Source organism: Bufo gargarizans, unplaced genomic scaffold, assembly GCF_014858855.1.
Source record: "Bufo gargarizans isolate SCDJY-AF-19 unplaced genomic scaffold, ASM1485885v1 fragScaff_scaffold_186_pilon:::fragment_2:::debris, whole genome shotgun sequence".
Taxonomy (NCBI): domain Eukaryota; kingdom Metazoa; phylum Chordata; class Amphibia; order Anura; family Bufonidae; genus Bufo; species Bufo gargarizans.
The window spans coordinates 435789-463084 of NW_025334066.1; the positions used below are offsets into that span (position 1 = coordinate 435789).

A 27296-nucleotide genomic window follows, 5' to 3' on the forward strand; every position below is an offset into this window, starting at 1 on the left:
ACTTTTAATGTAACTGCTTCAGCCAATCACCTCAGCTGTAACACTACTCTCTGCCAACTTTAAAAAATACATTTTAGAAAACCTGTTTAAGACTGTTCTTTGTACTAAAACATCTGAAAAATTTATTTTATTCCTAAAGTGTCTTTTTGGTATATGTTTTACACATTTATATTAAGTATATCTAACAATATCATATACAGTCCTGAGCAAAAGTTTAAGACCACTTGAAAAATGGCAAAAAATCCTATTTAGCATGGCTGGATCTTAACAAGGTTCCAAGTAGAGCTTCAACATGCAACAAGAAGAAATAGGAGTGAGACAAAACATTTTTTGAAATTTAATGAAAACAACGAATAAACTGAAACAGGCTGTTTTTCAGCTGATCAAAAGTTTAGGACCACACCTCCAAAAAAACTAAACCCCCCCCCCCCCCCCCCCAAAATAGAAATCCAACTTCCAAACATGAACTCAGTAATAAGTAGCTCCGCCGTTATTGTTGATCACTTCAAAATTTGTTTCGGCATGCTTGATGCAAGCGTTTCCATGAGGTGAGTGGGAACATTTCTCCAACTGGTGAGGACGGCCGCACGAAGGCCATCTACTGTCTGGAACTGTTGTCCATTTTTGTAAACTTCCCTTGCCATCCATCCCCAAACGTTTTCAATTGGATTTAGATCAGGGGAACACACAGGGTGGGCCAAAAGAGTGATGTTATTCTCCTGGAAGAAGTCCCTTGTCCTGCGGGCATTGTGTACTGTAGCGTTGTCCTGTTGAAAAACCCAGTCGTTACCACACAGACGAGGGCCCTCAGTCATGAGTAATGCTCTCTGCAACATCTGGACATAGCCAGCGGCCGTTTGACACCCCTGCACTTCCTGAAGCTTCATTGCTCCACTGAAGGAAAGAGCACCCCAGACCATTATGGCGCCCCCTCCACTGTGGCACGTAGAAAACATCTCAGGTGGGATCTGCTCGTCATGCCAGTAACGTTGGAAACCATAAGGACCATCGAGGTAAAAAAAAAATTCTCATCAGAGAATAAAACTTTCTTCCACCATTGTGCTAAATCACCAGTCCGCAAAAAAAATGCTGCAGGTCCGTAGAGTGTCGTGGGGTGGATTACACTTTCAGAGAATGTACATAAAAAGGCCGGACCGCGTGTCTCATAAATGTAAGGTATAAAACAGGTTTTTTTCTTCCTCCCTTCAAAAAGTTACCAAGGTCTTCAGATCTCCTACTGATGGATATCCTGCAACTTACAAAGAAAAACAATAGGGTAGATCCGTACGTTTAATCTGCCCTGTGGTGCACAGATTGTACTGAGGCTACTTCCACACTAGCTTTCGGCTGTCCGCTTGTGAGCTCCGTTTGAAGGGGCTCACAAGCGGACCCAAACGCTTCCGTCCAGCCCCAATGCATTCTGAGTGGACGCGGATCCGCTCAGAATGCATAAGTCTGGCGGCGTTCAGCCTCCGCTCCGCTCAGCAGGCGGACACCTGAACGCTGCTTGCAGCGTTCGGGTGTCCGCCTGGCCGTGCGGATCCGTCCAGACTTACAATGCAAGTCAATGGGGACGGATCCGTTTGAAGATGACACACTATGGCTCAATCTTCAAAACGGATCCGTCCCCCATTGACTTTCAATGTAAAAGTCTGGACGGATCCGTTCAGGCTAATTTCACACTTAGACATGTTTAAAAAGTTTATTAGTACGTACTTACAAACATGCACTTAAAATCAGGGGCCCCTGAGGAAGCTTTAGGAGCGAAACCTGGGTCGGGCAAGGAGAAAAGACGCTGGGATTTTTATGCGATTTTAAGTGCATGTTTGTAAGTATGTACTAATAAACTTTTTAAACATATTACCGGAGCTTCACTATGGTGGGAGCAACTTGTATCCACAGAGATTTCTGAATTTAAAGAAGTTAGGAACCCCAGTTGACTCACCAGGCGTATGCTGTAACCAAGTCTGCAGTTGAACTGTGTATAATAGTGTGTGACCGTGCACCTTCCATGCGGAGATCCAACTAAATTGCAGAGGAAACCTGTGATACGCTCGATATTGGAGGAGTGCCGTGCAAGTACAATCTGTGCACCACAGGGCAGATTAAACATACGGATCTACCCTATTGTTTTTCTTTGTAAGTTGCAGGATATCCATCAGTAGGAGATCTGCAGACCTCGGTAACTTTTTGAAAGGAGGAAGAAATAAACCTGTTTTATATCTTACATTTATGAGACGCGCGGTCCGGACTTTTTATGTACTTTCTTCCACCATTGAATGTCCCATGTTTGGTGCTCTCTTGCAAAGTCCAAACGAGCAGTTCTGTGGCGTTCAAGGAGACTTTTTGACGCCCTTCAGTCTCCGATGCCGTCTGATGGTTATGGGGCTGCAATCAGCACCAGTAAGGGCCTTAATTTGGGTCGAGGATCGTCCAGTGTCTTGACGGACAGCCAATTGGATCCTCCGGCTCAGTGCTGATGACATTTTTTTGGGTCTTCCACTTGACTTTTTTGTTCCATATGGCGCGCTGTGAGAGACCCCGCTTATGCAGTTCAACAACCCGACCAAAGAGTTTTTTTTGCCTTTGCCATCACAACGTGTGACTTACCTGACTGACAATGAATCCACATCTTTGCACAGATTTGGCCTTTTAAAGGCATGTGGTCCTAAACTTTTGATCAGCTGAAAAACAGCCTGTTTCAGTTAAATCGTTATTTTCAATTAATTGAATGCTCAAAAAATGTTTTTTGTCTCACTCTTATTTCTTCTTGTTGCATGTTGAAGCTCTACTTGGAACCTTGTTAAGATCCAACAATGTAAAATATGATTTCTCGCCCATCTTCCTTGGGGGACACAGACCTTAGGTATAGCTCAGCTCCCTAGGAGGCGTGACACTAAGTAAAACTGTTAAGCCCCTCCTCCATCAGCTATACCCTCAGCCTGGAGATAGAGGCTACCAGTTTTAGCTTAGTGTCCAAGGAGGCAAGACACTCCCTGCTACTGCAGGGCTGTTTTCTCCTTGTTATTTTTACTTTTTCTTCTAATTTTGTTATTTTATTTTTTCCTAGGGATACCAGAGACGCATTTGACCTCTCTGCTCTCCCGGGGTTGAGCTGCGCCAGTGCCAACTTATCTGCACTGCTGCCTCCCCCACAGAAGCAATAGGAGGATCTGGGCAGCAATGGCTCCCCTACATCCCGCCAGCTAGGGGGTCGCCCGCACGCCAAGCCCCTCTTCCAGCTTCCTGCCACTGCGGTGCCAGTGGCTGAAGGGGCGACCCTGCTGGAAAGGACTGAGGGTGAAGACGTCGCACGGTGAGATGGCTATTCCAGCCCATACCCCGTCCCTATCTGCAGCATCTACCCCTCTGGGTAAGGGGGGCACCCGTGGTCGCTCATTCTGAGCGCTCATCTGCAGGACAATGCAGCACAGCAGCATCCTCAGCACCCCCACGCTTTTCCCCCCCACGCTGCTATCTTTCTCCCCCCCCCCCCCTCCCCCTCATCGGGGCTGACTCCATTTTTCTCTTCTCTCTCTCCCCCTTCCCGCCGAGAACGGGGGGCGGGGCTTAGCGGTCCCGGCAGGGGGCGGGGCTTCCGCGCGTCATTTTGGGGGCGGAGCTACGTTCTCCTTCACAGGAGACATTTCAAGCGCTGGAGGGGGCGGAGCTTGTTCCCCGCGCTTTCTGCTGAGGTTTCCCGCGCTTCCTCACTCCTGACAGGAAGCTGGGACACGGTGGGGGACTCTAACCTCCTGTGTACATCGCTCGGCTTCTGTGGGCGCTCTCTGCTGCTCACTGCTGTTTCACTGCTTCTCTGCTGCTGCTGATCTGGGCCATCTCCTGACGTTCTTCTGAGGCACTGGTAGGACAGTTAACCCTCTCCTAACCCTCCTGGTCATAGCTGCTATAACCCTTTGTGGTCTCTATATTAGAGTACAACCACACTTCAGCATGTCAGATCCCACAGGTGCCCCCAAACCCTGGTACCATGCCTGTACCGCCTGTAAGGAACTTTTTCCGCGTGGGCAATCTGAGCCGCATTGCCTTGCATGTCAGGCCCCGGTGCAGGGCCCGCTTCCCGCTGCGCCCCCCGGTGCCTCTGAACCCCCTGACTGGGCTAGGTCTCTGTCTCAGGCGGTGGAAAGCCTTACACACGTAGTGGGCCGTCTCGTGGATAGACCGCCTCTCCCGCAGGCTGCCACAATCCCTGTCGCACCCGCTGGGACTACCGTTTCTGCCGCCCCCACTGGTTCCCTGCCTCCCAGCGAATCTTCCAGGGCCCGGCATACTCAGAAACGTTCAAGGGTTGAGCGCACATCTTCTCCAGATGCTTCGCTCTCTCCGCCATGCGTGCGAGCTCAGTCAAGTCTATCCTCTCAAAGGGATACGCTTTCTGAGGGAGAACTGGCGGATTCGGACGTGGACATGGACTCAGAGCTTCCGTCCAAATTGGCGTCCGCGGTGGGGCATCTTGTCACTAGCATCCGTGATACCTTTCAGCTACACGATGACCCCCCCAGCTCTGAACAGGCCGGCGTGTCCTTTCTCCGCCCCAAACAGGCCTCCAAGGTTTTTCCCATACACGCAGATTTTTCTTCTGTGGTATCCAAGGCTTGGACTCGGCCTAACGTCCGCTTTATTACACCCAAAAAGCTGGACATTTGTTATCCCTTTCCAGCGGATTCTGTGACCACGTGGACATCCCCGCCTAAGGTTGATCCTCCCGTGGCTCGCCTGTCCAAAAGCACTACTATTCCTGTACAGGACGGATCTTCCCTCCAGTCTGTTGAGGACCGTCGTACGGAATCCCTCTCCAAGGCCATATTTACTGCCTCTGGTTCGGCCCTTAGACCGGTCTTTGCCTCCGCCTGGGTTGGCAAAGCGGTCTCTGAATGGGGTTTGCAACTGGAACGGGAGTTAGGGTCGGACGTCCCTGTTCAGGACCTCCGTTCCTTAGCCCAACTAATTGTTCAGGCCGGAAAATTCGTCTGTGAGGCCTCCCTTGATGCGGGTGCCCTCATTGCCCGTTGCTCTGCCCTGGCAGTTTCTGTCAGGAGGGAACTCTGGCTGAAGGTTTGGGCGGCGGACGCCGCTTCCAAACGCTCTTTGGCCGGCCTACCATTCACGGGTTCCCGCCTGTTCGGAACCCGTCTGGACGAACTTATATCAGAGGCCACGGGTGGGAAGAGTACTCACCTCCCCCAGTCCAGGCCAATGGGCGCCCCCCGTGGTTGCGCTGGTTCGTCCCGTTTTCGGTCCTTTCGCAAGCCCACCGGGTCTAGACCCGCGGCCAGTTCTTCTTCCTCTGGCCCAGCCCAGGATAGACGCAAGAAGCCGTTTTTTCGGACGCAACCTACCTGGCGCAAGTCCCAGCCTGCACGGGCTCCCACAGGCCAGCAGCCCTCTGCCTGAAGGTGCGCCCCCACCCACCCGGGTGGGGGGCCGCCTTCTCCTATTCAGGAACGTATGGCGGGCCCACATCTCAGACGCATGGGCGCTCGAGATTGTATCTTGCGGATACAAAATCGAATTTGCGTCCATTCCGCCAGACCGTTTCTTCCGATCCCGTCCTCCGCGAGATCCTGTACGAGTGGCCGCCTTCTTCGCGGCCATTCACTCTCTAATGGACAAGGGTGTCGTCGCCCCCGTGCCTCCGACGGAAAGGTTCAGGGGGTTCTACTCGAACCTCTTTGTGGTTCCCAAGAAGGAAGGCTCAGTGCGTCCGATCTTGGACCTAAAACGCCTGAACCGTTTTCTCCGACTGCAGAGATTCCGGATGGAGTCTCTCAGGTCCGCAGTGGCCTCCCTGGAAAGAGGGGATTTCATGGCCTCAATCGACATTCAGGATGCATACCTCCACGTTCCGGTTGCTCCATGTCATCACCGCTTCCTGCGCTTTGCGGTGGGGGACGATCACTTCCAATTCGTCGCCCTTCCCTTTGGTCTGGCGACTGCTCCTCGAGTGTTCACCAAGGTCCTGGCCCCTGTCTTGGCCCTTCTACGTTCAAGAAGTGTTTTTCTTCTCCCATACTTGGACGACATCCTGGTCAAGGCACCCTCCTTCTCTCAGACATCCCGCAGTGTGGAACTCACTCTGGAGACCCTGACGCGGTTCGGTTGGATTATCAACCACCCCAAATCTTCCCTTACCCCCTCCAGACGGCTGATCTTCCTGGGGATGCTCCTGGATACAGAGTTGGCGGAGGTCCGCCTTCCGTCGGACAAGCGTCTGGCCCTTTGCGGGTCGGTTCGCAGTCTCCTCCGTCATCACCGCCCTTCCCTCAGATCCAGCATGCGGTTGTTGGGAAAGATGGTTGCCTGTTTCGAAGCGGTGCCGTTCGCACAATTCCGATCCCGCACCTTTCAGAGGGCAATTCTGTCGGCCTGGGACAAATCACTGAGGAGTCTGGACAAGACCTTTCTTCTGCCTCCCCTGGCTCGAGCTTCCCTCGGCTGGTGGTTGCATATCCCTCTAAGGGGGAAGTCCTTCCTTCCACTGAACTGGCTGGTGATTACCACAGATGCCAGCTTACGGGGGTGGGGGGGGGTTTTCCCTCCCCGGTCCGTCCAGGGCGTTTGGTCTCTATCGGAGTCCAGACTTCCAATCAATATTCTGGAACTGAGGGCGATTCTTCTGTCCCTCAGACACTGGACCCATCTGCTGAGGGCCACCCTGTTCGGATCCAATCGGACAATGCCACGGCTGTGGCATACATAAACCATCAGGGAGGCACTCGCAGCGATGCAAGAGGTGACCCTCATTCTCCTCTGGGCGGAGACGCACGTGCCGGCCTTATCTGCGATTTACATCCCGGGGGTGGACAACTGGGCGGCGGATTTCCTCAGCCGGTCCACCATCGACCCGGGAGAATGGTCCCTGCACCCAGAGGTGTTCGAAGCCCTTTGTCTTCGCTGGGGTCGCCCCGACGTGGACCTCATGGCCTCCAAATTCAACCACAAGGTCCCCCTATACCTGGCCAGGGCACGGGACCCGAAGGCATACGGCGCCGACGCGCTCGTCCTTCCGTGGCGCGAATTCTCCCTTCTGTACGTCTTTCCTCCTTTTCCCCTCCTGCCACGGGTTCTTCGGAGGATCGCGGCAGAGGGCGTCCCCGCGATTCTAATCGCCCCGGATTGGCCCCGCCGGTCTTGGTACGCCGACCTAATGTTGCTGTTGGCAGACGCACCGTGGCCACTGCCCTCCAGGGAAGACCTTCTCTCTCAGGGACCGATCTTCCACGAGCATTTAGGCTCGCTACGTTTGACGGCGTGGCTATTGAGACCGCCGTCTTAACGCGACGGGGTTTCTCCGCGGACGTAGTCCGCACCATGATCCGGGCTCGTAAGCCCGTATCCTCTAGGATCTACTATCGGGTTTGGAGGTCCTATCTGGGGTTCTGTGAGTCCCGGAGCATCCCACCTCTCCGGTTTTCTCTTCCCACAATCCTGTCCTTCCTCCAGTCGGGTCTGGACCTGGGGCTGTGCCTCAGTTCTCTGAAGGGTCAGATTTCGGCGCTGTCTATTCTTCTCCAGTGTCCCCTGGCCCCTCTAGGGCCAATTAAGACCTTTTTACAAGGGGTGGCTCACTCTGTTCCGCCGTACCGCCCTCCAGTTCCTTCCTGGGACCTGAATGTGGTGCTCTCGGCGCTCCAATCAGCCCCCTTCGAGCCTTTACGGGAGGTCTCCCTTCGCCTTCTGTCCTGCAAGGTCATCTTTCTTGTGGCCGTCACGTCTCTCCGACGGGTGTCGGAGTTAGCGGCTCTTTCTTGCTCCGAACCTTTCCTGATCTTCCACCAGGATAAGGTTGTGCTTCGGCCTGTCCCGACTTTCCTGCCAAAGGTGGTCTCCGCCTTTCACATCAATGAGGACATCGTCCTTCCGTCGCTCTGTCCCTCTCCTTCCCACCCCAGAGAACGGGAACTGCACCGTCTGGATGTGGTCAGGGCGTTGAGGATTTACTTGGAGGTCACCGGGTCCTTTCGGCGCACGGACTCCCTGTTTGTGGTTCCGGAGGGTTCGCGCAAAGGGTTGGCGGTCTCCAAGGTGGCTATTGCCCGTTTCATTAAACTGGCGGTGTCTGAGGCTTATCGAGCCAAGGGCAGACCTCCGCCTTTTGGCGTCACTGCTCATTCCACCAGAGCAGTCGGAGCTTCCTGGGCGCAGAGGCATCGGGCCTCGGCTGAACAGTTGTGCAAAGCAGCCACTTGGTCCTCTCTGCACACTTTCACAAAGTTCTATAGGGTGCATACGCATGCATCAGCGGATGCTGCGTTGGGCCGCCTGGTTTTGCAGGCAGCGGTTTCCTGATGCTCTGGTGGTGTTCCGCCTTGGGTTTGTGGTCCCTCCCTTCTTGGACTGCTCTTGAACGTCCCAAGGTCTGTGTCCCCCAAGGAAGATGGGCGAGAAAAGGAGATTTTTGTATAACTTACCAGTTAAATCTCTTTCTCGCTCTTCCTTGGGGGACACAGCACCCACCCTTCTGTGTTTGGTTACAGGGTTATGGTCTGGCGCCCCGTTGGGTTGCTGGCTGGTTGTTTCCGTTATTGGTTGTTATCCTTTCACTACTTGGACACGCAACTGGTAGCCTCTATCTCCAGGCTGAGGGTATAGCTGATGGAGGAGGGGCTTAACAGTTTTACTTAGTGTCACGCCTCCTAGGGAGCTGAGCTATACCTAAGGTCTGTGTCCCCCAAGGAAGAGCGAGAAAGAGATTTAACTGGTAAGTTATACAAAAATCTCCTTTTTTTGCCATTTTTCATGTGGTCTTAAACTTTTGATCAGGACTGTACATCAGTTTAAAGTAAATGTTTGTCTAAAGAGGCACACTTTCGTAAAAAAAAAAAAAAAACACACCTGGACTGTCAGAAAGGGATCGACCGATAGATTTTTTTTTTTTTTTTTAGAGCCGATACCGATAATTTGTGAACTTTCAGGCCAATAGCCAATAATTTATATATCATAATATATATTATATTAGTTGGTAGTCTGATAGGGGTTAATAAAGTCAGTGAGGAGGGGGGGGATGGTGTGGAAATTGGCATTTGGCACTAGTATATAATAAATGTAAACTATTAATTAATAAAGCCCTTAGTTGTTAATCCATTCATAATTTACATTTATAATATACTAGTGCCAAAAGCCAATTTCCACACCATCCCCCCTCCTCACTGACTTTATTAACCCCTATCAGACCTCAGATCAGACCATTATTACCCCCTGGCAGACCTCAGATCAGACCTTCATTAACCCCCATCAGACCTTCATTAACCCCCATCAGACCTTCATTGACCCCCATCAGACCTTCATTGACCCCCATCAGACCTCAGATGAATAAAATAAACTCCTCACCTCTCCCGCGCCGCGGCTCCTCTTCATCTCCAGGTCCGATGTTTCGCTCCCGTGTTCTCCGGCCCGTGCTGCACTGTCACCTGACAGTGTGCAGCGTTAGGTCATAGTGCGCGCACTACATCCTGACGCTGTACAGGGTCAGGACAGTGCAGCGCGGGCCCCATCAAAGAAGACCAGGGAGGGTGAGTATCGGAAGCACTTGTTGCGCTTCTTCCCTGCTCCCGATGCATACTACTGCTCAGTAGTAGTTGCTTTATATGCATTATCGGTATATCGGCAAGGTTAGATGCCGATACAGATAATGTATAAATATCAGCCAATAATATCTGTACTTCTGAAATCCCTAGTCAGAATGAAATATAACTGTATTAAAGGGGTTCTCGAAGAATGATTTTAAATGTCTGCAAGCAACCAGTACTAAAATGTGAGCAGGACTGGTTGCCACCACTTGCAGATCTGCCTAGGGGGAATGGGAGGTAAGGCCTCACTGCACTGCTCTACAATAGATGGTAATGATGTACTCCTGCCTATGATATGCCATTAAGGTTGAATAGCCTGACAGGAAAACTCACCAATACGTAGTATTATGCAAGTGCCAGAGTGTAGTAAGGCCCCAGCTCTCACCCCCACCCCCAGGCAGCTCTGCAAGTGGAGGCAACCAGTCCTGCTCAGATTCAAGAACAAGTTGCTTGCAGACTTTTGAAATCATTCCGAGGACTCCTTTAAAATTAACCAATTATTTATTGTGGTTACCTCTGGCTGAACGGTTGCTGTGCCCAGGTCCAGAATTTATTCGCTGGTCTTGTTCATGCTGAAGACGTTGGATCAGGCTATCCAAGGGACTCGCTTCACTACTAGTCTGCTGACTGAGAACTTGGTTCAAACCTATATATAGCAGCACATAAAGAGAATAAGAAGATATGTCAGACTACATTGATCAAAATTTTTGGTACAGTATCGCGCAAGTTGTAAAAGTCTTAATTCACACACTGCATTTTTTTACATTACTAAGGCTTTGCTTTTTAGCATACCTGATGAGGTAACACCCATCTGAGGGATGAGCTGCTCCTCCCTGCAATTTTCACGACCAGGAACAAGACGTTGGTATCTGGCTGGATGTGGATTACCATCAACATCCACCAAAAACGGCGGTGGCATAAGGTGCGGTGCCTGCTGTGTCTGTTCATCCAGCACATAATTGTTTGCATCACGAATAAGAGGCCGATAATCACTGTGAAAGAACATTTGGTCTGCTATCTGGAAAACAAAACATTTATAAAGGGTAACTGAATTATTACAGACAACTACGATATGTCTCTAAAAAAGAATCACTATATACTGTATATCTACCCACAGACACTAAAAACAGTTACAATGCATATATACCTTCAGCAGTAAAATGGGCCATTTCTAGAACCAGTAGTTGAGGAATACAATATCTCCTTATGGAGAGCGCCTTAAACAGCGTGAGGAGTTTTATAGGCCATACGCGCTCCTCTGCAATTCTGGGAAGAAAGGGATGCAAATGAGCTCTTAACAAGCTCTGCTTCTAATGCCACCAGATGTAAGGTAGCTATCCTATAAGTCAGGGGTCAGCAACCTTCGGCACTCCAGCTGTTGTGAAACTACAATTCCCAGAATGCTCTATTTATTTGTATGGGAGTTCTGAGAACAGCAGAGCAAGTATGCATGATGGGAGTTGTAGTTCCACAACAGCTGGAGTGCCGGAGGTTGCCTACACCTGCTATAAGTCAATGTTTGACCATTGAGACATTACTCGGATATTAAATAAGCCAGCATCTTATCAGTTTCGGGGCGAGTGCCCATCATCAGAAAGCAGAGCAGAAAGTACTGGCTTAACTGGGTGAGAAGCCTAGGGGCCTCTTACCTGAAACCGCTGTCTGCAGATGAGATGATGGCTTAACCCCTTCGCTTCCATCGCTGTACATGAAGACCGGCATCCCCGTGTGGCGATCGGGGATGCTAGCCATTATTTCTAATAGGCTGGGTCTCTATGAAGAGACCCAGCATATTAGAGCTGAAGGCTGGCAGGCCAACATAGGAGGAGATCAGCAATTAAAGAAATACTATACTCCTTATTGGACTATAGTAATATTCTCTAAAAAACTAAAAAGTGAACATAGTTGCCTCCTAGAGGGGCTAAAAAAAAAATTAATTTTTTTTTTTAAAATCCCCACCCTTTCCTTGGAATAATATATATATACACACATACACACACACATACTTTTCCAGTATGGTAAAAGGCGTAACGAAAAAAAGTATTAAAATGGCCGATTTGCCCTTTTTTTCCATCGCTTCTCTTAGGGCTCATACACATGAATGTATTTTCTTTCCGTGTCCGTTCCGGCTTTTTTTAAAGGACCGTATGCGGAACCATTCATTTCAATAGTATGTACTCAGTGTGCATTCCGTTTCCGTATGTCCGCTCCGCAAAAAAAATAAAAAATAGAATGTCCTATTATCGTCCTCATTACTGACAAGGGTAGTACTGTTCTATTAGGGCCAGTTGTTCCATTCCACAAAATACGGAAGGCACATGGACGTCATCCGTGTTTTTGCGGGTCCGTTTTTTTGCAAACTGCAAAATACATACGGTCATGTGCACGAGTCCTTGCCCTGACAATTTTTTTTTTAAAATAAAATGTGATCACAAAGAAACACACACCAAAATTGTATCAATAAAAACTACAGATCACCCCACAAAAAAATCCAGCCCTACACATCTCCGTAGACAACTATAAAAAAAAAAAAAAAAGAAGAGTTATGGGAGTCAGAATATCGTGATTGAAAAAATAAAACTTAACATTAAAAAAAAAAAAATTCACGTGTTTAAACATATAAAACCTATACATGTGTGGCATCGTTGTAATCATAGTGCCCCAGAGAATGAAGGCCACTGGTCCGTTTGTGGAGGAATGGCTTTTTTTTTTTTTCAATTCCACCCCATATGGAATTTTTTCCCGCTTCCCACTAAATTGCATGCAATATTAAATGGAAGCATTAGAAAGTACAACTTGCCCTCATATGGATAAATGAGCGGAAAAAATAAAATAAAAATTATGGCTCCAGGAATACAGGGAAGAAAAAATGAAAATGCAAAAACCTACAGTATACTAAGTGTTAATTATCATTATGGGGGCATGGCCTGGCCGGCAATGTGAGAGGACGTGAGGCTGAGCGCTCTTGAAAGGCACCTCTATTATCCTGCACCATCCTGCGGCTGGAGGCTCCGAATCGACTGATTATAGTCGGCAACACCACACGGACCCCTGCCTGCATGTCATCGAGCATGACCCACGCAAGTAAAAATGAAAAGGAGAGCAGGGAAGGCCTGGGCCCGTCCAAGGTAAAGTAAAATGGCGCTGCGAACAAATCGGCGGACGCTGCGGCCCGTCTGGAAAAATTTGACAGGACTCCCCGCACGGAGGACAGCTATACAGGGGGCGATACGCCCCAGGAAAGCCTCGTAGAAGACTCACCGGCCCTGGATAACCCCGATCAGCAGGGAGACGGAGGAGCCCAAGATGGCGACGGTGGCGAGGCAGAGGCAAGTGCTGGGGTCGGGCTGCATCGTGAGTCACTACTTAGGGGACCTACATCTTCCCAGCTGCCACCAGGGACTGATACATCTAAGGAGCATGAACCCACTCCCAATGATATATTTCTTGCTGTTCAGCAGTGTAGCTCTGCATTAGCCTCTCTGCATACCTCTATGGGGTCCCTCCAGGAGAATCTTGCATTAATAAGACAGGACCTAAGGAAAGTCAACGAGTTGCAGAGGTGGAAAACCGCATCAGTACCCTGGAAGATCAATTACCCCCTGTCAAAAGGGATATGGCTAAAGTTATACATAATGTCACCCTCCTTTATCTTTTTTTTTTTTTTTGTAAATTCTTTATTTAAGTTTTCATTTTCATTTCCAAGTACCAAGGATCAGTGCAGTCATAACACAGAGAATGAACTGATATCACAGAGTAAAATGAAATTGTAAACAATGACAACCGTTAAGCGAAGAGGCCGAGTACCCAATGGGTTACTACACCGGCATATGTGGAACAATGTGAGCAATCTAGGTCACAGACAGACAAATGATGGAAATGAGAAAAAAGAAAAGAAAAAGAACAAAGGGGGGAAAAGATGAAGTAATTAAGATGAAGTAATAAATAAAAAAATAAAAAATAAAAAATAAAAAAAAAAGGGGGGGGAGAGGGAGCGGAAAGGCAACAACAGACCTCACTCTCACGGCTGTGCTAGAAGCGTCCTGCACTCTGCTGAATCATAGAACTCCATCCAATGGCTCCAAGTTTTAGTGAACCTCTTCTCAGTGCGCCTTAATGTAGAGGTGAGATCTTCCATTCTCATGGTCTCCTGGATTTTGTTGATCCACATGGAAACAGAGGGAACAGTTGGCTGCCTCCAGAGAGACGGAATACAAGCTCTTGCAGCGTTCACCAGATGTCTAACCACAGACCTTTTGTAGGAGGAGAGAGGAATCTCGCACTGATGGAGGAGGAAGAACCCCGGTGTTTTAGGGAGAGTATATGTGGTGAATTTAGAGGTAATTGACCAGACCGAGTCCCAAAAACCGGAGAGACAAGGACAGCTCCAGAATGTGTGTAGGATAGTGCCTCTCTCCGAGCCACAACGCCAACATAAAGGCGAGGTGTGCGGAAAAATGGAGTGAAGTCTAGTAGGGACTCTATACCAACGGGACATCAGTTTGAAACCAGCCTCCTGAACATTGCTGGCAATAGATGTTTTATGAACGCATGTGTACAGCCTTAGTCTCTGTTCCGATGAAAGTGTGGAATCTATATCCGCTTCCCATTGGGAGATAAAGTTAGGAGGGGGTTGATTGGCCGGATTGAGTAGTAGGTAGTACATTCGAGAAAGGGTGCGGCGCGACACACCTGATTGGTCACATAGAAACTCAAAGTCAGTTTTTTCACGGACATAGGACTCTGCCGGAAGGAGAGTAGCCATGAAGTGTTTAAGTTGACGAGACTGCCAGGGGTTAATGGTAGGGGTACCCGACATCTCCGAGACTTGTTGGGGGGAAAGCCACAAATTCGAGGCGATCAAATGATGGGCCCTGAATTTGTTGCAGTTTACCAAAGTTCGAAAGGGACCTTGTTCCAACCCCGGGGGGAATTGTGGATTACCCAACAGAGGGAACATAGGAGAGGGGGAAGGAGAGATATTGGGGAGATTCTGAATGGAGGAGAAGACCTTCAGTGAGGGCCCTATGGTTGGGTGTAAACGAGCATCAAGCGGTATGTAGGTGTCTAACCATGGAGTAGCAGGCAAAGGAGTGGACAGAAAAGATTGTTCGACCGAGATCCATTGTTTATAGGCTTTGTGTCGACACCAGTCTACAATTCTGAGGAGGTGAGATGCTCTGTGGTATGAAATAAAGTCAGGTAACCCTAGTCCACCTTCCAGCTTAGGCCGAAAAAGTATCGACCTAGCAATCCTGGACGGTTTGCCAGCCCAAATAAATTGAGACAACATCTTCAAGAGATTGTGAAAAAAGAGTCTAGGAATATGGACCGGAAGGGCTTGAAAGAAGTAGAGGATTTTTGGTAATATGTTCATTTTAAAGATAGAAATCCTACCAAACCATGAAAACGTGCCTTTATGCCACCTATCTAGGTCAGACTTTATGGCCTGGAGAAGAGGTGGGTAGTTAACCTGGTAAAAGGTCAGAGAGTGTGGGGGTCAAGAATATTCCAAGGTACTTTAGAGACGAGCGTGCCCATCTAAAGGGGAAGTTCTCGGCAATCGACGTGACCGTGGCAGACGGGAGATTAATGTTTAAGGCTTCAGATTTCTGATAATTAATCCTAAAGTACGAAAGGTGGGCATATATTTTGAGCTCCCTCATCAGGTTTGGGATGGTAATCCTCGGGTTGGTGAGGAAAAATAGAAGATCATCAGCGTAGGCTGCGACTTTATGTGAGGTCCCAAGTATCTGTAAACCAGCAATATCGGGGTTCCCCCTAATGTGACATAGAAGCGGTTCTAGGCATAGAACAAATATTAGAGGGGAAAGGGGGCAACCCTGTCTCGTTCCATTGCGGATGGACAGGGGCGAGGAAAATTGGCCATTCACTTTGACAACTGCCGTGGGGTTGGAGTAAAGATTAATAATTCTGGACATCATCTTCTCACCTAGTCCAATATGACGAAGGGTTGCAAACATGAATTTCCAGTTAACCCTGTCAAAAGCCTTTTCGGCATCAGTTGACAGGAGTAATGACGGGGTCTTAGAAGTAACAGCCTGGTAAATCATGTTTATTGCTCTCGTCGTATTGTCCCGGGCCTCCCTCAAGGGTAAAAACCACCCTCCTTTATCAATAAAAACAGAAGACCTAGAAAATAGGTCCCGACGCAATAACCTTAGACTGGTGGGTGTTCCGGAAAAAGCTGAAGGATATACCGGTATCGCGATATACCGCGGTATTAAAAAAACCTGTGATATGTCGATATCGCTGTTTCCTAAATACCGCGGTATATTTCGTGACGTCATTGCTTTAAAAACTGAGTCCGCAGCTGCCCTCCCCATCATTATCTACCAATTTCTTCCAGCAGTGGCTCCTCCTGCTTGCTCCGAATGTGCTGTCTCCGCCCACCGACCGACGTCTAACGTCGGAATCAGGTAACGCCCCCAGGCTGAGTTGAGCAGCGCAGTACAGCAGCGAATGGCAGGAAAGTCAGTCAGAGAAGAACTCAGAAGAACCCACACTCCGTCCGATTCCGACCGACCCACACGCGCTGCGGAGAGAAGAGACCCTATTATATATATATATATATATATATATATTTTATATATATATATATATATTATATTATATATATATATATATATATATATATATATATATATATATATATATATATATATATATATATATATATATATAGAGATCACAGCTGCAGACTGGCAGCTATTAAAAGGTGTAAGGTCACTCCACTCTGCCTATCTTTATCAGATTATCATTACCCCAGTTATATGTCTTGGCCTACTCAGTCCTTCATGCCTGCCACTAGCTGCATGCTCCGCAGTGAGCCATCATGAGTCCCTCCAGTACCTCCCCCATGACATGATGAACTGCTGCCCCCCACAAGCCCCATACTGTATGTAATGTCTCCTTGCGGCTGCCCCCCACAGTATAACGTCTTCTTGTGGCTGCCCCCCACAGTATAACATCTCCTTGTGGCTGCCCCCAAACAGTATAAAGTCTCCTTGTGTTTTTTCTTTAAAGGGGTATTTATCGCGATAAAAAAAAATTAATATCGTTACCGTCTGAATATTTTTCATATCGTCCAACCCTAGTTCAGGGAGAAGTTTGGAGCGCAATCTTTGTCTCCGCTCTTTGCTATAGAGAGAGCACACAGGGTACCATTCCGCCCTCCACCACCGGGTGCGCCTCCCAGACCAATACTACTCAGGATCTTGCACTACCGAGACCGGGACACAATTCTACATAAGGCCAGAGATCTGCAGGAGCTCACCATCAATGGCAACAAAATATTAATATTCCCAGACTTCTCTGCAGAAGTTCAGCGAGCAAGAAGTTCAGCGAGCAAGATTTCTAGATATTAAGAGACGGCTACAGATAAAAAACGTGCCGCATTCCATGCTGTATCCATCAAAGTTGCGGGTGGTTGCTGGAGGAAAAACGCATTTCTTCGATACTCCGAAAGACTCCACCAGCTGGCTGGATCAGTAGGGCGTTCTCAACCCCGCCGCTGGGGACCGGGAATGACTGTCAGAGACACTACTGCGTAGCGCTTGCTGACTGGGTCGAATGGATGATAAGTATTATATCTGTGGTGTCTCCGGTTTGTACAATACCCTGCTATCGTGATATGGTGACAGCATTCGTTATTAGCTGGGTGCTCAGCAGGGCTAGAAGTACATAGTGCTCAGTGTATTTGATCCGTTTTCCGCTGGGTACTATCCTGTTGGATGCTCTCTATGCACCTTTCCAGTACGAACTAAATATACAAGGTGCCTTGCCTGAGTCTCTCTTCTCTAGTTGTGTCTACTAGATTTGAGGGGCTTTTTTGTCCCCCTCTTGTTGCTGGTTTCAGGAAAACTTTCTGCCTCAAATCCCTAGTTTTAAGGGCTGAACAAATCTTCCATCTGGGTGTTTCCTTTTTTTGGGGTTCCTTGTGAGTTTATATGTTGAGTTTAATTGGGGAGAGTAACGATAAGACGCCCTATTTAATTATACTTACCTCTGCTGCGAGTTTGCTGTTTTATATGATGGTACTTATCCTATACATTACTATACGAGTGTTACAATATGGTAGATAGGACACAGGTACTGACGTGGAATGTTAGGGGAGTGAGAGATAGCCGGAAGCGACAAGCCGTGTTTACAGCTGTACAAAGTTGTCAACCAGCCATATTGTGCTTGCTGGAAACACACTTAACCAAAGATTCTCAGAGGCTGCTACATAAACCATGGATTTCACACTCCTACCATTCCATGTTCTCTACTCATGCTAGGGGGGTCAGTGTTTTGGTGCACAGGGCCTTACTTTTTGAATGTTATAATACTAATATAGACCCAGATGGAAGATTTGTTCGTCTGCAATGTTCTACCTACAAAAGGCCCCTCTTTCTTGTTGCGATATATATACCTCCACCCTATTCTTGTATAGTGCTCAAACAGGTTATGGCTTTAGTGGCCAAAGGTCCTTCAATTCCGATACTCATATTTGGGGATTTTAACAAATACCTACACCCAACACTGGATAGGCTTCATCCGAGCCCTGACCCGAGAGGAGTGCGGGAGACTTCGCTGGCAAAATTACTGAGGGAGTTGGATCTTCATGATCTATGGGGAATTCAACATCCTGATACCCGAGAATACTCCTGCTTCGCAACGACGCATGGCTCACTATCCAGGATTGACCTGCCAGTAGGATCCCTGGAAATGATGCAATATATATCGCTGATAGAATATCTGCCACATAGCTTGTCGGACCACTCGCCTATTCGAGTGGAAATACAATTAGTAAAAACTGATGTGCATGGAGGCCCTTGTATTTGGAAGCTTAATCCATTTTGGATTGATCTGCTAGATGGAAGGGACCCACTTACAGATAATAAAATTATTTTTCCTTCATAATACGGGCTCAGCACCAGTTGGAACTGTATGGGACGCCATGAAGGCCTATATCCGGGGTCTCTATATAAAAAAAAAAATGGACAAAAAAAAGGCAATAACTAGGGGGTTAACAGATACTCTGCAGAAAGACGTGAAAAGCTCAGAAGCGGAATATATAAAAGACCGATCCCCAAAAAGGGAAGTACAGTGGAAAGAGGCACATGATAAATTGAAGGACCATTTGAATCAAATTGCGGACAAACGCTTTTTCTTGCAGCAGAGATATTTTCTTTCATTCAAATTTCTTTTTATTGAAAGCGAAAAACAGATAATACAGCATCAGGTTGAACATTCTGTTTTGTATGAACATCCATGAATAACAGTCGACACAGACGGTATACATATATGAGGTATACATGGCAGTTCACACGTAGTGCATTAAGTTATTGCATCTGACAGTAACTGTACATTACATATCAATAACAGATTGCACGTCGTTCTCAAGCGTGAAGAACATGCAGGGATATGTGCTGTCAAAAAGAAGGGGGAGGAAATAGTGGAACTAAAAGGATGAAGGTTGTGACTGATTCCACTAATAGAGTTCATCAATAAAACACAGGAGAACTAAAGACTCCAGTTTACATGAATAAGCTGCAGCAACCAAAAACAGTATCGGCAAAAGGAATTTAAGAGCATAGAATCAAGCTGAAAGGGCTTGAATCCTATATTTTTTCCAGGGAGCCCAGAACTTCAGAAACCCCTGGTGTTTCCGCAATTCCCAACTCACGAGTTCCTCTAATCTGTAGATTTGGTCTACTTTATCAATCCACATTTCCAGTGTCGGGGGGGTTGATATCCATCCATTTAAGAGGGATAAGCAGTCTAGCCGCTTGGATTAGCTGTGTCGCGAAATCCTTCTTGCTCGGGCACCATGAATCGTTGGGGAGCCATAGCAAAATGGATTCAGGGGACAGCAATCGTTTGCCTATAATACCCTCAGTTTCTGCAGCCACTTTACGCCAGAATTCAACGATTCTAGGACAAAACCAGAAAATATGACTGTGTGCCTGAATCTTCCCCACATCGCCAGCAATTTCCTGACTCAGCAAGACATATTGTAAACGTTGCGGGGTTTTATACCAATGTGTTAGGACCTTGTAGGAATGTTCCTGAATTCTAACACATCGCGAGAACCCATGTGAACATGAATGCAGCAGAGATTTTGAGGCGGTAGTTTGCTGGCTAGGGTGGTCCTTTTACAATCAGGGGCTTCTAGAATATTGGCCATTAAAACTGCCAGGGGAATGCTGTCGTCTGATGACTCAGATTCTTACTGAGTTTCATAAATATTATAGGGAACTATATAGGTCAAAACTCACGGTAGACACTAGCAATATTAGGACGTACCAATGTGTTAGGACCTTGTAGGAATGTTCCTGAATTCTAACGCATGTCAAAATACTGGCAAAAGTATTAGCTAACCGTCTAAATAGGGTTATTAGTACCATCATTCACAAAGACCAGTCGGGCTTTATGCCAGCTAAAAGTACGTCCATTAACCTGAGATTATTTTTTAATCTCTAGCGGCCAGTGGACACTGGGGGATGTAGGGCAGTGATGTCCCTCGACGCTGCCAAAGCTTTTGACAGCATCGAGTGGGATTTCCTGTGGGGGAACTATGAGGGCTATGGAATTTGGACCAGGTTTTTTGACATGGGTAAGGCTCTTGTACAGATCCCCAGTTGCTAGAATAAGAGTGAATGGAAAGCTTAGTGCACAATTCACCCTACATAGGGGGACCAGACAGGGATGCCCACTATCCCCGCTCTTGTTTGCTGTGGCCATTGAACCGCTGGCATGTCAACTACGCGCATCACTGGACAGGATTACCGGTGGGTGCTCGGGAGGAAAGAGTGTCGTTATATGCGGATGATATGCTTATATACACGGGTGACCTAGAACGATCCGTTCATCCGGTGGTGCGCCACATTACCGATTTTGGCCTTAGGTCAGGGCTAGAGTCAACATGGACCCATTAGTCAGTAAATTTGAAGATAAAATATCCGCTTGGGTTAAGCTGCCCCTGTCTGTGGTAGGTCATTGCAACTTGATTAAAATGAGTGTGTAGCTCAAAAACAAAATTGCAATATATTGTATTATGTAAACATGTACATGCTGATGTATACTGATATGTGTATGATTCCAATGCTGTACTCTAAATAAATAAAAATTCACTGATAAAAATAAAAATAAAAAATCTTAAGTCATGTCTCTAGGCCTCTTAAAAGGTTGAACACTGACTTATCAGAACTTATATACGGTATACATTGGTTAAGCTTGATTTCTTAAGAGAAGACCCCCACCTTTTCATGGTTCTGTTATTGCTGTGTTTATATGCTGAAGTACATGCTGATGGGGTGTATAAAAACAATGCCCGAGTTCTCCCTCATCAATATTTGTGTGTCCTGGGGGTGGTATTAGGAGAGTAATGTGTACATGTTGAGGGGACCAGGGCTCTAATAACGATCCCCAGACGCGGGAGGGGAACGGGTAAACTGGCCCATGGAAGTGAGGGAAGGAGCCAGACACTGTGTGAGGAGAGTGATAGAGGGGCGGGCACCAAAGGCTCTGACGTCTCGTTTACAGAGCCGGGCCTCTCACTCAAGCAGGGCTAAGCTTGTAAACTAGAAGTCAGTGCCTGAGCAGGGTTCATAACGTCGGGGGTCACATAAGCCAAATCGGCAGTGGCGAAACAGCGCCAAATCAATAAAGTAAGCGATTTAGAAAAGTTTAATATAGTAATATAATAGCTCTTATCATACATTTATATAACCTGGATAACCCCTTTAAGAGCTTATTTGCATACCTTCTTCCTAGAATCAGCAGAATAAAACTACAATATTCACTGCTGTATTCCAGCCTAAAACATTTTATCCAGTTGATAAAAAGTTATTGGTCCTGAAGAGTACCAGTTTTGTACATTTCTGCATTCTTTTTAATAAAGAGACATTGTACCTTGTCATACTTGCTGCTTGAACCAAAGCCAAAAATTAACAGATGACCATGGGAATCGGTGCAAGCAAAGTGTTGTCCATCAGGGGAGCACTTACAGTCAAATACTGCTCCATGCCCTTGTCCCTCAATCTGTAAGGTTTAAAAACATATCATGTTATCAATATTCAAATAGTGTGAAAAATACAAAAAAAAACTGCTATTAATTCACCACACTGTTGCAGTGACCATGCCATAATGAGATGAACTGCGTTAGCACCATTCAAGATGCACCTGTTAAAAGGGTGCTGTAGATGTACATTGGGTGGTTACAGAATGATTTAGAAGTTTTTTGCTAGGCATTAAGGTAGATATTGTCCACCTTTGGAGAATAGCAGATAAGGTGCCTGTCTATAACGCCATGATGTCACCTTAACACAGAATTTTAACAAATTTTTAATTTTTTTTTTAATTCAGGTCTCTGTACTAAATCTTAAAGGGACCCCCTGGTTCAAGAAAAAAAAGAAAATTTTGGTATATGCCTAGCTGCCATCAGAAAATATGAAGTGTTGGCTCAGCCCAGGTGGGCTTTACCCACTCCACACACGCTGGACTAACCAGTTTTAAATCTAGTGTCCATAGGAGGTGGACATCAACTGCCTTTCTTCTGCAGGTCTTGTCATTTTGTTAAAAAAAAAATTTATTTTATTTTCTCACACTCTGCAGGTTTCATCATGGGTCTCCAATTTAGAAGCTGCCCCTGCAGGTGCGTACTTCAGTACCTTCTCAAGCTTCCAGTCGTCATCGTCCCCCCCTTCTGCATTGGCAGTGGAATGCCAGTAAACCCAGTCATGTGCGAGTTCCTCAAATGGGTGACCCTGCAGCGCCCAAAGGTGCTAAATGGTGAGCACGTGTTCCCCCTTCCCTCTCATTCCAACCACTTTCTTCTCTGCCCTTTTATCTTGGGTCCCCATATGCTCCTTTAATACCTGGGTCCTCCACTGCTCCTAGTTCCAGCACCACCTCTGAAGAGCCTTACATATCTACTGTCCGGTAGGTCAGCCTAAGGGTCCATTCACATGTCCGCAATTCTGTTCCGCATTTTACGGAACGGAATTGCGGACCTATTCATTTCTATGCTCGGATCTGGAAAATTGGCGGACAAGATTAGGCATTTTCTATTAAGTGTCGGCAATGTGCGGTCTGCAAAATGCGGAACGCACATTGCCGAAGTCAGTTTTTGGCTGATCAAAACACACATGGACGTGTGAATGGACCCTAAGGCTGACTCTTTTCCTTTCAGGATCCTTCTTTGGTCTGCATGTCCTCTTCTGTAAATGACTCCCACAGACCACAGGCGCTCCCCAAAGGTGGCTATGTATTTTTCATATGCCGCTGTAATAAAAAAACTGCCCTGCAGACTGCCTGACCCAGTCTGTGCCGAGTGCCTTGCCCTTAAACCCTACCGGATCCCTCCATCCCCAAATCAGTTCTTCCCTCTTCCAAGCCATAAGTAACCTTGCTCAGCTTTCCAAATCCATGGTGAAGTCCTTGGAGCGTTTGCCTGCCCAGATTACAGCTGCTTTGGTCACCAAGAATGACTTCCAAAAATATGATAACTATGAACATCAGTAAGCATATATTGGCTTACCATGTTAAAGTAAGACCGAATCTTGACTCCACGAACTAGATCCCAGACTATGACATTTCCATCATGGCCTGCTGAAAACAATACTCGTGGATCAAATGGATGAGACTCCAGTACAAAAACTTCATCCTCGTGACCCTGAAAAACATTTAGTACAATAAACTGCTTTATTACGTAAAAAGGGAAATCCAAAAGTAAATTAAGTCAAAAAAAAAAAATCTATTTAGTGTTGATAATACTTGGACTTGTGGCTGAGCGTCAAGATCAGCTTACAGACTATGGACACCTCTGGGTGCATATCATTGCACTCTACTTATTGTTAGGATAAAGATAATTTTTAACCTCGTCTCTATTAAAATTTTTCAATAGTTTGTCTGTAAGGCCTTAGTTTCTCTGCACAGACCATTGCTTCCCATTCTCAGTGAATCAGCCAGAGAGCTTCTGATTGTGAGGATAAAGTCTATAGATCGAGCTAACAGCTGATAAGCACTCATTTCCGCTAAACGTTTATGAAAGTAATAAGCATTACGTTTAATGGGCTGTTTATGAGCGGTCAGGGAACTAGAGATAAGGGCTAGAAAAGGAGCCATCAGAGCAGCACTTGGATGGATACACTGACAAACAGACATAAATTGAATACATTTTGGCTTAAAATCTGTAGAATGCACTAATACACATTGCCTCCAAAAAGGTGTCCATACCCTTTAAGAACTAATTAAGAAAAAACATTAAAAAGCATAACACTTTTTTCTTCCGTATACAAAAACAGATAATGATATTTGTTTGCAAAGTTCTAGGCTGTAATCTGCATGCCATCATTTGTTTTGAGCCCCCAACCCTCTTAAGCATCTCCATCCCAGTAAAGCTGGAATGGAAGGTCTACCGTCTTCACCAACTCTCACGTACAGAAGTAGCATTAGTATAATGACACTCATGAATCCGATCATGTTGAACATGGTGTCTGAGCAGCATGCATTACGTCACAGTAGGAGGTGCTGAGCAGATTGTGCATTTAATTTAAACTCCTGCTCGTTCTGGGCTTTAAAGTCATGGACAGCATCTGTTCAGTGACTGACAACCTTGTACATGCAGACACTTGATGTCCAGAATGAGCAGGAATTGAAATGAATCAATGACAAGTTAGTGAATATTTTCATACAGAACCATAAATCAATCTGCTCAGCTCCTTCTGCTCTGTAACATGCTGCCTGCAGATCGCACCTTTAATGTGAAAGGTTAGCACTAAGTAAATTATTGCAGAAAAAGTTTATTAGGGGAATTTATCATAGGTCATATGATAGATCTATCATATCCCCCGAGCTGCTGGATGATGAGTCTCTTTGCCGTTTACCCGCTTGCTGTCACAACTGCAGTGGCGAGCAGGTGTAATAACTATGGCGTCCCCATTCACTACAACGGAGAGGCTCCATTCTTTTCACTTGAACAGACAGAGCCATCCCATTGAAGTGAATGGGGAATGCCACAGTTGTAATTACACCTGCCCGCCACTGCAGTACGAGCGCTGCTTTCTCTTTAAAGGGCTTCCGTCACCCCACTAAACAGTTTTTTTTTGTTTACTTATAATCCCTATACTGCGATTTATGCCTACATAATCTAATCATTTTGGTCCAGTAGATTGTGTTAAAAACTTACTTTAAAAATATGCACATTACCTTGCTACCAGCAAGTAGGACGGCTACTTGCTGGTAGCAGCCGCATCCTCCGATCCTAAAGACGCCCCCTCCGCATGTTGATTGACAGGGCCAGGGAACGGGATTGTTCTCTGCTGGCCCTGTTTGCATTCAAAATCTCGCGCCTGCGCAGTACCTGTCTTCAATCGGCACAGGCGCACTGAGAGGCGGATGCTCGCTCGGCCGCTCCATCCTCAATGCACCTGCGCCGGGTGTACATGTGACGTCATCGGCGCATTGAGGATGGAGCGGCCGAGCGAGCGGCCGCCTCTCAGTGCGCCTGCGCCGACTGAATACCGCTACGGCGCAGGCGCGAGATCTTGATAGCAGACAGGGCCAGCAGAGGACGATCCCGTTCCCTGGCCCTGTCAATCAACATGCGGAGGGGGCGTCCATAGGATCGGAGGATGCGGCTGCTACCAGCAAGTAGCCGCCTTACTTGCTGGTAGCAAGGTAATTTGCATATTTTAAAAAGCACGTTTTTAACACAATCTACTGGACCAAAATGATTAATTAGATTATGTAGCCATAAATCGCAGTATAGGGATTATAAGTAGAAGTATATATATATAAAAAAAAAAAAAAAAAAGAAGTTTAGTGGGGTGACAGAAGCCCTTTAAACAGCTGATCAACAAGGGTGCACAGAGTCGACCCCTGCTGATCTGATATTGATGACCTATCCTGAGGATAGTTCATGAATAAAAAAAAAAAAAGTGAACAACCCCTTTAACACTTTTCAGAATTCAGAATTCTTCCAGTGCAATCCCCTTCTTATACAGTCCTCTCCATGTCCTGAACAGACTCTGTTGTGGTATAATGCCCGCACATCCGGCAGATTCTGCCACAGGTGCCCCCTATGGCAAAATTTATAAGAGTGGATGATAATTACAATTCAAAACACTAGAAATTTGTGTTGAACGAAAATAGTGTAATGTAAATGTAGCAATTGAATGATTTTACTAAAAACGCTTATTCAATGCTTGTGAAATCTTTGATGTGAACTTATATATGATCATTTGTCATTATTCAATTGTGGTAATGTAAGGGTGCATTGTGTGATTTTTCAAACATGTGAATGATTTAAAGGATAGTCGTATTTATTTATTTTTATATTGGATTGTGGTGATTGATATCACCTTGGTGGCCCTATTTCAACTTTTCACTGTGTATTCAATTACCCCTTAATGCCACAGTTTTGTTCCCTCTAGTGCCTACTTTTACCTGTGCTTAAAATAGGGTTGCTAGGCATGGTCCGTCTATGTGTTGAAGGACGGAGGACGCAGAAGCACGCAGCGTGCAAGGTCACATTACTGACAGCCAGGGACTGTAAGTAAATTATTAAAGCCAGGTCCTCCCAGTAGCTGATAACAGTGCCTGGGTTGTGTGCACTTCTCCCTGTCCCTGCACTTGGCAGACGCTCCCTCACTCAGCAGAGCTGGAGAAGTAGAGTTGGAGCAGTGCAGACCAGGGAAGGGAGATCTCCCATCTGCTCAGTGTATAAATGAAAGCAACATGTGGTAAGAGGACCCCTTTGTGCTGCAGGAGATTAACCCTTTAGGGGGAGGGCTCTGGTTACTGACACTTTTGGGGGGCTATTGTTACTGGCTAGTGAGGGCAGGCGGGATTAGCCTCAGGGTGAGGGCAGTGGCGGCCATCTTAACAGAATAGTGAAATTGCAGTTTTATGCAGACTGGTTGCTAAGGGCTGAATCTTATTAAATATGGGGTAAGTCAGTCTAATAGTAACCTGATTCTGGAATATCGTGTTATTAGTAACTACATATATGAAAATTGAAATTGGGGTCTAAATGTGACGGTTATCCTTTAAAAGCAGAAGTGCTACTCTCCCTATACCGGTCTCAATACAGTAACGATCATTGAGTAAGCGAGTAAATGATCGAATACAAACAATAAGATGTAATAATACGATAATCCTTGCATGAAAATACTTGTTTAACATTGGTGTAAAATTGGTAATCGCAATTGTGTTAATCCCCTAAGCTATTATCTACTGCTTGAAATCCGCCTCTACTCTCCAATGCAGTTTGCTTGAGTTCTATAACATAACAGTGCTACTTTGAGGTAAGTGTGGGATAGAACAGATCTTTAAGTCGACAGCAGACAGGTGGAGCATGTATTCGGATGTACAGTGGATATAAAAAGTCTACACACCCCTGTTAAAATGTCAGGGTTCTGTGATGTAAAACAAATGAGACAAAAATAAATCATTTCAGAACTTTTTCCACCTTTAATGTGACCTATAAACTGTACAACTCAATTGAAAAAACAAACTGAAATTGTTTAGGTAGAAGGAAGACAAAATATAAAAATAAAATAATATGGTTGCATAAGTGTGCACACCCTTAAACTAATACTTTGTTGAAGCACCTTTTTTATTACAGCACTCAGTCTTTTGGGGTATGAGTCCATCAGCATGGCACCTTTTGACTTGGCAAGATTTGCCCACTTTTCT

General features: G+C 46.4%; 1 protein-coding gene across 1 annotated transcript in view; it reads right to left on the reverse strand.

Annotated features, from left to right (window-relative positions):
* LOC122922310 (pleckstrin homology domain interacting protein) overlaps window positions 1-27296 on the reverse strand; it is a 177080-nt gene that overhangs the window by 133379 nt on the left and 16405 nt on the right. Inside the window, exons 12-15 of the mRNA XM_044272879.1 lie at window positions 23137-23271; window positions 21510-21638; window positions 10383-10608; window positions 10105-10236 (exon numbers count right to left, since the gene is read on the reverse strand). Coding sequence (XP_044128814.1) covers window positions 10105-10236; window positions 10383-10608; window positions 21510-21638; window positions 23137-23271 — 622 coding nt within the window. The remainder of the gene's footprint in view (window positions 1-10104; window positions 10237-10382; window positions 10609-21509; window positions 21639-23136; window positions 23272-27296) is intronic.